The sequence below is a fragment of the Neomonachus schauinslandi genome, chromosome 14, assembly GCF_002201575.2.
Source record: "Neomonachus schauinslandi chromosome 14, ASM220157v2, whole genome shotgun sequence".
In the NCBI taxonomy this organism is placed as follows: domain Eukaryota; kingdom Metazoa; phylum Chordata; class Mammalia; order Carnivora; family Phocidae; genus Neomonachus; species Neomonachus schauinslandi.
The window spans coordinates 64314858-64328582 of NC_058416.1; the positions used below are offsets into that span (position 1 = coordinate 64314858).

Genomic DNA, 13725 nt, shown 5'->3' on the forward strand with positions numbered 1-13725 from the left:
CTGTTAGAAGAAACTATCTCAAAATTTTAAAGAGAGAACAACTTATATATATATATGCCAAAAATACAGGTAACTACTATGAAGGGATAGAATACGACTCTAAAAATGAAAAATAGAAATGTTTTTTAAAAAAGGGATTGATGTTCGTTGAAAAAGGGAAAAAGAAAAATTCAAAAAAAAAAAAAGAAAAAAGTTAAAAAAAAAAATTAACTTTGAAAGACTAAAGAATCACGGTAAAAAAGCCATGAATTCTATGTGCAGTATTCCCGTAGCGCTGGAGTTCTGCTGTTCTCATTGATCGGTAAACTCGGTTTTGGCTGGCTGTTCTCGCTGATCTTATGGGGGAGGGGCCTGTTGCCGTGGTTTCCAAATGTCTTTGCCGGAGGCGGAATTGCCCCGCCCTTGCCCCCTCCCGGCTAAGTAATCTGCTCGGGTTTGCTCTCCAGAGCTTTTGTTCCCTGCGAGCTTTCCGTACAGCCTTGGAGGCGGAGAGTGAAAACGGTGGCCTCCCAATCTCTGCCCCGGAGGAGCCGAGAACTCGGGGCCCCGCTTCTCAGTGAACCCCCAGAGAAGAGCCGTCAGTCACTCCCGTCTCCCCGGTCTCCGGCTGCACTCCGTGCTCACCCGGCCTGTGACCGCGCGTTTCTATCTCTGGCACCCGACCCCGGGTGGAGTCTCCAAACCCAGCAGATCCCTCCGGTGCACTCCCACACCTCTCCTCCCTGGGGGGAAGAAGGTGAGTCTCCCCGGATCTGCCGCTTGTTGGGTCCCTGCTGGAGGAGCAGTGGCCCGACTGTGCCGCAGATCACGGTTTATGGCAACCCCTGAGCTGAGAGCCCGCGCCTCGGGTCCGTCTCTGCAGCCGGCTTCCCCGCTCCGATACCTGGGAGCTCTGCCGCACTCAGGCACCCCCGGTCTTTCTGTGACCCCGAGGGTCCTGAGACCACACTGTCCCGCGAGGGTTCCACCCCCCGCTTAGCCACCAGAGTGACGTCCCTCGGCGGAGCAGACTTTTAAAAGTTCCGATTTTGTGCTCTGCGGCTCTATCACTTGCCAGAAGCGGCCGATGGAGGCCCCTCCCCCGCCGTCTATCCTCCCGAATATCGCCTCGGATTCACTTCTCCGCACGTCCTACCTTCCAGAAAGTGGTCGCTTTTCTGATGAGAGAGTTGTTGCTATTTTTTTCTTTGATCTCCTGTTGAGTTTGTAGGTGTTCAGAATGGTTTGATCCCTATTCAGCTGAATTCCTGAGAGGAGACGAAATCCAGGTCTCCTACTCCTCCGCCATCTTGCTCCGCCCCCCCCAATGTATTTCAAACTGGACACTTTGTGTCTAAAGTGCTTTTTGAAAGATTTTTATGGTTCTTGTATTCTTAAGAAGGCACAGCTCCTTAGCCAGTTTCCAGAGGTTCCCAGCATAGCAGGCAACTGCTTCCCAAATTCAGCTCTGCTCCCCTCCTCCGCAACTTCCTTTCAAAGAGTCACGTTCTCAGAGATAAAGCAAATGTGGTCACATCTGGTAAATCTAAGAAAAGGGTACACGCGTGTCCTATTTTAACTTTTTGGTAGGTTAGAAATTTTGAAAAAAAGAAGAAAAATTGAATCCTGCCTTATAGAATTGTTTGGAGGATTCCAGGAGAAAGTGGATGTAAAGGACCATGTAACTGAGAAAAGTGCCAGATACGTGTGTGCACAAAAACCGCAGGCGCAATCCCTGCAGAGGCCCCCAGATGGCAAGGCGGGAGTACAGAAAGTAAAACTGTGGCCTGGTACTCACACGGAAGCCCAGCTCTCCAGCATAGCCGCTGTGGTCAGCTTCGCCCTCCTGATGGGGACAGAAAAACGGGTGATGAGCCTCTCAGCAGGGACACCCCAGCTTTTCTCTTAGGCCTCTCATTGCTACTGCTTTCCCTGTGCCCCCAACAGCTGGGACACACTGTGCCCCCGGGAGCAAGGCACATGGCAGTGTCAGCATCAGCAGAGGCCAATCTTGACGTGTCCTCTGCCACGACACATGCAGGACACCCTCCCACAGAAGCCCCGTTACTGAAGAGGGCAAACAGCGTGGGGCTGCGGAGGGATGCTGGACAAACAACTTACGGCGGACTCCTCATGCTGGACTTGTCTTTCAGGCTCCTTATAGCCCAGGGGGGCATCGAAGTCCACCTGTGGTTCCAAGAGGAACAGTACAATTTTGGGATGTACTTAGACTTCCTTAGCTTTTCTGTTTTGACTTGAGACAACCGTAGGTTCATATGTGGTTGCAAAAAATGCAACAGAAAGCTACCCCTGTATACTTGGCCCAGTTTTCCCAATGGTAACATTTTATAAAATTACAGAGTATCACCATCAGGATAGCAACAGTGGCACCATCCCGCCCTCCTATTCAGATTTCCCAGTTAAGTTCTCACAATTTTATCATGAGTATAGGTCAATGTCTCCACCCCCACAGTCGAGATACTGGACTGTTCCAACCTCAAAGGGACCCCTTAAGTTGTCCTGTTATAACCACACCTGCCTCTCTTCTGGCCTTCTCCTAACTCCTGGTGTCCACTATCCTGTCTTCCACTTAAAGCTCGCCGATTTCAAGAATGTAGTAACAAATGGACCAGACAGAATATAACCTTTTGGGATTGGCCCCTCTTGCTCAGCAGCATTCCCTGGAGACCTACCAGGCTGCTGTGGGTACCAGTAGTTGCTTCCTACAAAGGAGCTGAATAAGCTTCCTTAGCTTTCCAGAATATCCACGCTATGGCCTGTCTGCAATGCTGGTGAGTGCAGCCACCTCAGAATCAGCTACAACTAACTGTGCCACCTCTCGGCCGGAGATGGGTCACCAGGTCAGCAGCCTCCTCACAGTGTTCTGGCATCACCTTCCTCCTTTCTCACCCACACAATCCTAGGGGCTGCATGACACCCTGGTGGGACAATGGCTTGCAGGGGTCATCAACAGCCCCTCTCCCCCCGGCCCAAGCGCACTGTAAGCAGCAGAGGTACTCACGTTCATGTCACACTCAATGATGGACACGGCCTTATCAGGCTTCGTCTCCATCACCCGTAGTTCATAGATCTGTGGGAAAACCACAAACATCAGCTGCATGGTTTCGTGGCAGCATCGGGGGCTGTCACCACTCATGTGACTGCAGCTCCCCACCTAGCTCCTGCAGACCTACTGTTCACCTCCAGGACACCGTCCCCCAGCCGCGCCTCTTGCTGTGACAAGGGGGCTGCCTTTTGCGGGGTTCGGCTGCTTTGATGCCTGCCCAGCACTCAACAGAGGCTGTTCCCTATAAGCAGTTCAAATCAGACAGGGTAGTTATACATCAAATTGCAAAAGACACAACCTTTATCCCAGGAAGTTCACTTCTAGGAATTTATTCTAAGTAAATAATTAGCTAAACACCCAAAGAGAAAATTCTGAGAAGGCTCTCTCCAACATTGCTAATAATAGTGCGTGCTCAAAATATCCACCGATAGATTGGTTAAACGAGTGATATTTGTCCACATATAAAGAAATTACAGTCACCAGGGGAATACTATGCAGCCAACAGGAAAATAAGTTAAAAAGTCAGTTATACTGCTGTGTTCCAAGATGATCTCAAGTATGTAACAAACATAGAAAAGTCCAGAAGGATAAGAGCTAAAAGTGGCGGAATCTGCTTTTTCCTGCACTGTTTTTGGTTCTTTTTACCTAGGGTATGTCTTGCTTTTGTAAAGAATAGTCCAGAGAGTCCCACCATGAAAAAAAGCCTAAACATTAGTAAAGTGAGAGGGCTTCGTGTGCCCAGGCTGCTTTCTAAAGTTTTCTCATTATAGAAGATAAGCAGCAAAGCATGCATGCCACTGTGTGGATGTAACCCAGTTTCTCCACTCAACATCCAGGCTGGCTCCACTGGTTTTGCCATCCCGTCTACACCACCACCCACACTGCCATGATATCTGTCAATGCTGGGGCCACATGTTCTCATTTTGTTGTAGTCGTGCTTTCAAACTGCAGGTCACAACTGATTAGTGGGCCATAAAACCAACTGTGTCATAACCAGAGCTGGGAAAGAAAAATCACGGAAGGAGCACAACAGAAATACTAGACTATGTTGCATGTGGTAACAAGAAATACTTCTGTGACTTTTTTTTAGTTTTTTGTATTGTCACACTGCATCTAAAACAGTAATTTTAAACTGTCTTTAAACACTCAACATGTACGTAGAATTCCCAGTTATTTTTACTGATTGAACATTTTCCTGGATTGCAAATAGAGAACACTTTCATTCTGAACAACTCTTTATTTTTTATTTTTTTAAAAGATTTTATTTCTTTATTTGAGAGAGACACAGCGAGAGAGGGAACACAAGCAGGGGGAATGGGAGAGGGAGAAGCAGGCTTCCTGTGGAGCAGGGAGCCCAATGCGGGGCTCGATCCCAGGACCCTGAGACCATGACCTGAGCCGAAGGCAGACCCTTAACGACTGAGCCACCCAGGCGCCCCGTGAACAACTCTTTAGACTTCTTCTTTTCCAATATTTGAGATGTCCTCGTTTCAGGCTTACATGTTAAATACTATTACCGCTTTATGTGGCGATGTTTACCAAGATTTACTTCGTATTTGCTAGTTTATTTGTTCACTGTTCCTTTTGGCATGCTGGTCTTTCCTTCTAGGATACTGCTTACTCCTGAAGCACATGCTTTTAAAGTTCCATTCGGTAAATAAACTCTCTGATTTTGCTAATCTGAAAGTATTTTGATTGCATTCTCTAAAGATGAAGATGACTTTGGTGACAGTTCCTGTCATCCTTTGAAGATACACTCGATCCTTGAACAACACAGGTTTGAACTGCACTGGTCCACTTACATGGGGAGTTTTCAGTCTATTTTCTCTTGCTTGTTGACTCTTAGTAACATTTTCTTTTCTCCAGCTTACTCTACTGCAACAGCCCAGTTTATGACACACATAACATCACTATGTGTGTTCATCGGCTGTTCCTGTTCGTGGTAAGGCTCCCGGTCAACAGTAGACAATAGTGAAGTTTTGGAGAGTGAGACGTTATACACGGAGTTGTCACTGTGCAGGGCTGGGTGACCCTAACCCCATATTCTGCAAGGGTCAACTGTTTTCTGCTATTTGGGGCTGTAATGGCTGCCGTCCCTTTCTAAGTACCTGCTCTCTGCTTACCTCTCGGTATCTGGAATTTGCTGTCTGCAACTCACCCTGTGTGATATACCCTATACTCCCTGTAACTGTGGGCTGAAGGCCAGCTCTAAAACAATTTCACTTACTGTCTCTTCACAATATCACCACTCCTCTGCTCTCTCCTGCTGGCATTTTCACCGAGCATGTGTGATTTTCTCAGGATCCCCAATACCCTAGTCTCCCCTGTGCTCATGAACTTGATTCTCTGTGTAGATTTCTAAAGTACTTCTCCAAATTTAGCTTTCATTTCATGAATTCTTTGTCAGCTGTTATTTAACTCTGTTTTTCAGATCTTCCTAGTTATTTTTGGTAGTCTTTTGCTGACTGCTAAATTTTATGATTCCATTTTAAAAATGTTTTTGAACATTTTATACATAATTACTTTATATTTGTATCTGAAAATGCCAATACTGGGGCCCCTGGGTGGCTCAGTTGGTTAAGCGTCTGTCTTCGGTTCAGGTCATGATCTCAGGGTCCTGGGATTGAGCCCTGAGTCTGGCTCCCTGCTCAGTGGGGGAGTCTGCTTCCCCCTCTCCTTCTGCCCTTCCACGGCCCCCACCCCCACCCAGCTCATGCTCTCTCTCAATAAATCAAATCTTAAGAAAACAAAACCAAACCAAACCAAAAAAAAAATCCAACGAAAATGCCAATACTGATTTCCTTAAGGGTCTATGTCTGCTTTTCTTGTCTCTGCTTGGGTGTCTGGTGGTTTTATTATGAATTCTTGTTTGCTTGTTCCATCTACAGCAGTCCTGAGTGCTTAAATAAACTGGGGCTGCTTTTCCCAGAGAGTATTTGGGTTCCTTCTCCTGGGATGAGGACAACATCCACCTCTGGATCTGTTTAAGCTCCTTTAAGGGTCTTACTTTAATGTGGAAGCCTCCAGTTCAGATCTCCCACTAAAGCACTGACATGGTCATTTGCACGCAGGACAACACTGTGAGAGATTCTTTAAAACCTCCTATGTTTTTAGCAAGACCAACAATGCATTCATAATCTAGACTTTATCGTAAATTAATCGGGTTTTATGAGAAGGGCCCTTTAGAGTACCCAGCCTTCCATACTTCCAGAAGCAGAAGTCCAAGCATTTCAATTCTATGTAACTCACCTTCCCTTTCAGTGCAAAAATTTCAATATTATCTTTTATCATCAATTTGGAATGTATTTAGCATTACTCACTTAATATTAAGAACACTAACATTAAGGCGGCCCATAATTAATTATGAAAGTCTCAAGTATTCAGGTAAGGTAGACAGTACCTAAAATGTCCCCCACAAAGCTAAAGGGAACAAGATTACTTCTTAGTTGAGGAGAAAATATAAAAGTGTGATTCAAAACCCACAGAATGACAAATAAGGATTCTCAGCAACAGATGCCTCAAACAGAAGGAAACTCAAAGAACACACTGGATCCCTACATTGACATGGAAGGAGCAACTGGCTGAACCACAGGCACCTCTTCTCAGTTGTGAGCGCCCGAGTCCCCGATGGGATGGGAGAGTGTGTGAAGGAGCAGGGAGCTGGCTCAGGGAAAGGCGGGCAGGGGCTGTGGTCACTCCTGAGCACCAGGAGGTCTGCTCTAGCGGCAGCTCCACGAGGGTCACCATCCACTGTCACAGTGGGTGAGGCTATCCACATGGCTGTGCTCCATGCCTGTGGCAGGATGGGTTATCAGCCGGCTTGCCATCTATGACATCTTTCCTCAGCTTCTTGCCACAGATAACGGGGACGTGGATAATGTCTTGAATTTTGTGTCACTTAAACAGGACATAAATGAGAAATGGGAGGGTGAGAGATGACGTTAGCTTACGGCTAAACTGTCTAGATCCAGACAGCTGGGCAAGCATTGAATCACAGATGAACATATATGGCGTTCAGACCCGAAAGACTCATGTCCCAGAGGAGCTACTAAGGGAAAACCAGAGCTGAAGAAAACAGGAGGAAGAGGACATGTGCTCCCATGAGGAGAGGGCACGTGACCGCAGGCGACACCGTCCCTCGGCAGAGCCAGGCTCTGCTCTCCCTGTGCCCCACAGCACTTGGAGCACGTTGTAGGGCCAGCTCCTCGAGGGCCTGTCCAAGGGAATCACAAGGATAAGGACCCAGGCTGCTTTGTTTCTGTGTCCCCACAGACCAGTAAAGGGATTAGCTCAGATTACAGGTACAGTGGAGAGCTTCCCGAAAGAGGCACAATTGGCACCCTTGGCATCATGGGATACAGGCATATGATTAATAATGTTAAGCTCATGCACCTGTAAATGCAATCAATCAATTCTCCACACAGAGTTGCTGAATGAATTACTATACGACTCTAAACACGAATCCATGGAGACTTAAAAAAGCAAGCAAACAGTAGGCAGCCATCATGATAAAAGCCAGGCATACCCTGCCTAAAAAGAACCCCCATTCAAACCCCAGAATGGAGACACTCACACTGCTGGCCCCATGGTGGAAACGCTCACCTTCTCATTGTAGTTGATGGCAATCACATCCCCTGTAGTCAGACAGGCAAAGTTTCTCAAGGCGTTTTCTAATCTGCAGACACACACTGTCAAGGCAACGTGGCAACATGGGTACCTTAAATCTGAAACAAGTTCCATGAGGGGTTTAGATCACCTCCGTCATAAAGTATACCAGACAGACATGTACCAAGCTCGTGCTAAAACACACGACTTTGACACAGTGGGATGATACTAAGCAATAATTATGGAAGGGTAAACTCATAGCATGGATGAATCTCGCAAACGCCGCTGAGGGAAAGAACCCGCCACAAAGTGTTCCCTCAAGAAAGCTCTCTGAGGGCTGGGAGGCACGGGGAGGCTCCTAGGGCTGGAGGTCAGGTGAGGACGGGCAGGCAAGGCCACAGAGGGACCTTTTGGAAAGATGGAAATGTTCTGGTTACACGGGTGTTCACATTTGCCAACTCATCAAACCGTGCATTTTATTGTATGTAAACTACATCTGAACAAGTTGATCTTAAAAATCCCATGGAAGCACAGAAGAAAAAAAGACTGAGTGAATGATAAATAGGCCCCCTTAAAAATCAAAGATGTTCTCTTTGACACTTTTGTTGTTTCTATCTTTTGGGTGGTAACCCAACTTTAGGGGTATGTTTCAAAAGAAAAACTAAAAAAATAAAAATTAAAAAGGAAAGAGGAACCTGTAAACTTTTTTTCTAATAGTAAATAATAACTTCTTAAAAACTGAATAACCCAAATGCCCAGGCAAGGGAGTAACGCCTAATCACATGGAAGATTTTGACCACATCATCCTCATCAACTCAGAGAATTATTTTAAATAGAACGGTCAAACATACAACGTGGCTCCAGAACCCAGCAACAGGACACGGCATAGCAGGTGAGGCTCTCAGAGTCTGAGGGTGCAAGACTCAGCCTGTCTAGGATCCCTTCTCTTACTCTTACTCTGTGTCTTACTCAGACAGCCTTCCGAGATGAGAAAAGCTTTGTGAAAAGGGTATTCTATGCATACTGTCTTTGTCCCCTTGCATAAAATGCCCGGCTGTTGGCGTGCCCTCCCTTAACTCCTCCAGTGGCCCTTCAAGGCGAGAGGCGCTGAGCTGTCAAAGCCAGCCCACACGGCCTCTGCGGGTGGAGCCGGCTTCTGCCTCACAGCCCTGTGTGCTCCCCCTTCTCCCTGCTGTGCTGAGTCTGGCTTTACTAAGACTGCCTCTATCCTGTCAGCCAGACTCGGGAGCACCAGACTGCCTCTCAGCTGACAAAAGGGACACTCTTTCTCCGTGGGCTAAAAAGTTAACCATGCCTATAGGAACAGCCTCTGAAAACAATCTGGTAAGTCTGTACCACAACACACATGAAAATCCAGAGAAAGACCAGAAGGGGCTGCAGTCATGGAGGCAGACACCCCTGGGCACTGCCAGCCAGACAAGCACCTCCAAGGCAGAGCTCTGAGGCACCGGGCAAGCAGATCTTGCCAGAGGATGTCATCCTGCCTGTAAGATGGAAAGCATCCAACAATGAGAGCCATGAGCACAGCTCCCCAGACGCCCACTGTGTCCAGGGCCCAGTCATAGGGGACTCAACAGGCTTGTCCACAGACATGGTCAGCAAAAGACTCAACACAGCCCACCCACATCCAGGACATGGCCAGCAGCAAGCTTGCTCCCTGGTTTGGGGTGGGGACAGGGGTGTGCAACCAGAGGGGGGTGGAAGCAGGGTTTTTTTTGTTTTGTTTTTAAACTGTCTACCTATCTGTATTGTTCAATTGTGTTTTTTTCAAGCCTTTTAAAAACAGGCGGTGGAGTGACCACTCTGTAACATGATCTGAACAAGCCAAGCTGGGGCCTCCAAGCCAGAGGTCTAGACCACAGACCACACACAACATTCTCCTTGCCCACACCAGTTACTCCTTAAATTATCAACACACGTCTGGCTTACGTTCAGAGAACATATCAAAACCGACTAAAACCTAAAATCTTTTCTTTGCTCTTGCTGACAGAAAATGTACTCTGTCAATGCTCCCCACTGGTTTGGAGTGCAAAGCGCTAACCCTGGGTAAAAGGTGAGGCTGAGTAGTGCTCATGGCTGAGCTGGGGCACCAGGGGCCCACTGGGGTAGGGTCCAGAGGGAGACCAGCCAGCCTCCTTCCACCAGAACACACTGAGCTTTGTGCCAGGTGCCCCAGTCCACCTGGAGGAAGGGTTCCATTTTGCCCTCAAGGAAGTGCCTGGAGAGCAACCAAAAGCGTCCCATAGAGTGCCCAGGGTGTTTGTCCAGGGCCACGCTGGGGTGGACGTGCTGGCCAAACGCCATTCTTCTCCATTCACTACTTCAATCACAAACCAATGTGTGGTCCTCAAAGTAGGCACATGCTCAACAAAGAGCTCGGTAGTTTATAGACTACCGGCACACCTCTCCTTTGTCCAAAGAACCCTTCTTATCTCAAAAGGATACACTGCTTTGGGGTTGGTGATGTCCAGGAAGTCAGGGCTCTGAGGCTGGAATTTGGAGTACGTGGCCACTTGAAGGTTGACACTCTCCACCTGAACCAAGCCCCCTTCTTCCAACAGCAAATTCTGCATCATCTAAAGGAAGAAGAAGGCTACATGAGGCTCCTGGAAATTAAGTGGCCAGCGTTGAGCGCCATCTAACCACACACTTGGCAGGCCCAGGTCTGATATTCAGATGTCCTCTTCCTTGGGTCCCTGGAAGAGGAACCTGAGATGAGGTCCCCAAGTGATTTGATGTCAGGAAGGAGGAAAAAGCATGCCAGCAAACAAGTCAAAGACATGAAAGGAAAGCCTTGGGGTGCTACCGGGAGGCTGCAGCTGGCAATGTGAGTGTCTCTGCCAGCCTCTGAGAAAAGATGGTCCACTGGGAGGGTCACCTGGAAGTGTGAGGTGCCAGCAGTGCCAGGTCTCCTAGGGGCACAGTGTTTCCCCAGGGAAGCTCACCCCCTCCCCCATACCTCTGAGCTGTCCCACACCCAACTTACAAGGCCTTGGGGCAAACAGGGCTGCAATGGAGGCAGGATAATGACACTAGGTGGGCTCACCTCACATGGAATGGCCCTATAGCTAAGGCGCAGGGTGGTGACAAGTCCCCACAGGGGTCTGCTACAGGGGGTCATATAAAACTGACAAGACACCCCACACCTCTATGAAATCACCCTGCATGGTGGACACTGGCTGAGGAACAAGGCGGAGAAAGAAGAACATAGGCATGTGAGTACCTGGTGTGCAGCAAGTCAAGACACCACAATAAGGCTGACACTCGGGGGTCTGAGACAAGGAGGGTGGGCCAGAAATGAGAAACCCTGCACACCTTGGAATGGTTTTTTGCTTTTCTTATTTTTAGAGTTGTTGTTGTTGTTGTTTTAAGATTTATTTGAGAGAGCGAGCATGAGCGCTCATGTGAGCGTGAGCAGGGGGCGGGGAAAGGGAGAGGGAGAGAGAATCTCAAGCAGACTGCGTGCTGAGCGCGGAGCCTGACGAGGGGCTTGATCCTAGGACCCTGAGATCATGACCTGAGCCGAAACCAAGAGTCAGCCAACTAACCGACTGAGCCACCCAGGCGCACCTTAAGAGTTTCTTTTTTTAAAGATTTTATTTATTTGACAGAGAGAGACACAGCGAGAGAGGGAACACAAGTGGGGGAGCAGGAGAGGGAGAAGCAGGCTTCCCGCGTAGCAGGGAGCCCGATGCAGGGCTCGATCCCAGCACCTGGGATCATGACCCGAGCCGAAGGCTGACGCTTAACGACTGAGTCACACAGGCGCCACCCCCCCAGAGTTTCTTAAAGAGAACTTCAAACATAAAAGCAGACAGAACAGGGAGGGTGTCTACCTGGCTCAGTCGGTAGGGCATGAGACTCTGGATCTAGGGGTTGTAAGTTCGAGCCCCACGCTGGGGGTAGATTACTAAAAACAAACAAACAAAAACTTAAAAAAAAAAGGGCAGAGAGAACTGCACGAGTGAGCCTCTATACACCCACCCCTGGCTTCAACCATGATCAGGTCACAGCTGACCTCTACTCCTCAGTCACCGCCCCACTCCCTGGCCCCATCCCACACTGGGCTGCCCTGAAGCTGGTCCCAGGCACATCCCTTCAAGAACACTTCCCCCGGGTGACACTATTGAACAGTGCTGCTGACCACAGAGGCTCCACAGGGGTAGTTAGGAGGTGACTCTAAAAGCCCAAGGACAAGATGCATGTAAAAGGAAGGAAGGCCAGGGCCAAGGTGGGCAGAGGTCATGAGCAAGGCTGGAGAGTGAGCAGGGCCCCACGGACAAGCCTGTTGAGGTCCCCACACACTCTCGTTGAAGGGTGCTCGCCAGGCTGGGGTGGCCGCTCCGACAAATGCTACAGGCAGGCTGAGTAGGATGGAAAGGCAACGGACTTGGTAACTGGGACGTTCAGTGACCCTGGAGAGGGACGGTTTCATGGAAAGTGCTCTAAGGACTGGCAGTCAGTCTGCTGCAGCCCAAGCTCACAGTCCCTTAGGGATTTCCTTGGGAAATCTGCCAGAGAAGACGGAGGGTAACCGATGGCTAGAGGAAGGACACAGCCACTGGCAGCTCGAGGAGGAAAGGCAGGATCCCAGGCCCCCTGCTTGTGGTTGAATCAGCAGGCTCAGGCTCAGACAGGACTTGGGGAGAGAAGTGGCTGGTGGAAGAGCCCGAGGGCAAGGAGGAGGCTTGCTCCAGGTCTGGTCCACTCCTTGTGTGCACAAGCCCCTGGAGGGCCTTGGTCACCATGGGGCACAGGTAGTATGACAGGCACCCCGCGGGCAGGCATCCACACACTCCCAGTGGTCCTGGGCAGGGATCTCGATCTAGGCCAGTAGACGAGCCCTCAGGTACTAGAAGAGAGGCCAGCATCTGTTCCAGGCTGACTCGCCCTGAAGAAGCCTGGGAGCTCCGGGTGGGATGGAGCCTGCCAAGCAGCTAATGGAAGGCACCTGCTCACATACCCGCTGGGGGTGGAAAAGATCCTCAGGCCGGCTCTGCAGCAGCGTCTGGGAAACCCCAGGCAACCACCCACGCTAGTCAAGAGCTGGAAGACCGGCCCAGAAAGAAGCAGGTCCACGTTATCTAAAGAAGCTTCCCAGGGAATATGCTATTTCTCAGCAAAAGGGATCCAACTAGTTTTCTGATCCAAAATGGTCTGAGAGCCTGGACAAGGGGCCACCCAAACTTAATGTCTGTGGGTTAGAGAGAGAACCTTTGAGGTACGGTTTTCCCCAGGGTTACTATCTCCTCTTTTACCTCTTTGTAAGAGTCACAGAGGGCCTCTGAGGATCCAGAATGGCCCTGGGAAGTTGTCAGTGCCCAACACTTCAGCCACCCACAGCACTCTATCTGATGAATAGGACAAGGCCTTGGACCCATGAGGGGCACCTGTAAACCCACACGACAATAAGGTGCTGAGCAGGGCAAGTGAGCAGGGAAGCAAGTGGAGTCTGGGCTTTGAGGCACGAGTAAGAGCTCCCTGGGGGACTGAGGCTAGAAAACAACATAGGAGAGGCCAGGCAGGAGTGAGATGCGTGAGGTGGGGGAAGAGGCTGGCCCAGAGTAAGGGCCTAGTACTCAGGACCCAGGCTCAAGAGAAAGTCTGAAGGCAAAAAGAGAGGCTTTGTTTCCATAGCAAGGAAGTGATGTGCTTTGGAAGGACTCAGCAGCCAGCCTGAGGATCTTTCCCATCCCCAGCGGGTATGTGAGCAGGTGCCTTCCATTAGCTGCTTGGCAGGCTCCATCCCACCCGGAGCTCCCAGGCTTCTTCAGGGCGAGTCAGCCTGGAACAGATGCTGGCCTCTCTTCTAGTACCTGAGGGCTCGTCTACTGGCCTAGATCGAGATCCCTGCCCAGGACCACTGGGAGTGTGTGGATGCCTGCCGCGGGGTGCCTGTCATACTAGACAAGCATCTAAGCGCCCTCGCACGCACACACACACGTGACAGAACTGGGAGAAATTAGTAAAAGTGGGGAGCAGATGTATTAAAACCTAAAATCCTGTACTCAGACCACTTCAAAAATACTCCTGCTTTATTATTTTTACAAAAG

General features: G+C 49.4%; 1 protein-coding gene across 1 annotated transcript in view; it reads right to left on the reverse strand.

Annotated features, from left to right (window-relative positions):
- Window positions 1-13725, reverse strand: part of UFD1 (ubiquitin recognition factor in ER associated degradation 1) — a 32145-nt gene that overhangs the window by 11356 nt on the left and 7064 nt on the right. Inside the window, exons 5-9 of the mRNA XM_021690839.1 lie at window positions 10118-10248; window positions 7649-7721; window positions 3002-3070; window positions 2101-2166; window positions 1778-1825 (exon numbers count right to left, since the gene is read on the reverse strand). Of these exons, the coding sequence (XP_021546514.1) occupies window positions 1778-1825; window positions 2101-2166; window positions 3002-3070; window positions 7649-7721; window positions 10118-10248 (387 nt within the window). The remainder of the gene's footprint in view (window positions 1-1777; window positions 1826-2100; window positions 2167-3001; window positions 3071-7648; window positions 7722-10117; window positions 10249-13725) is intronic.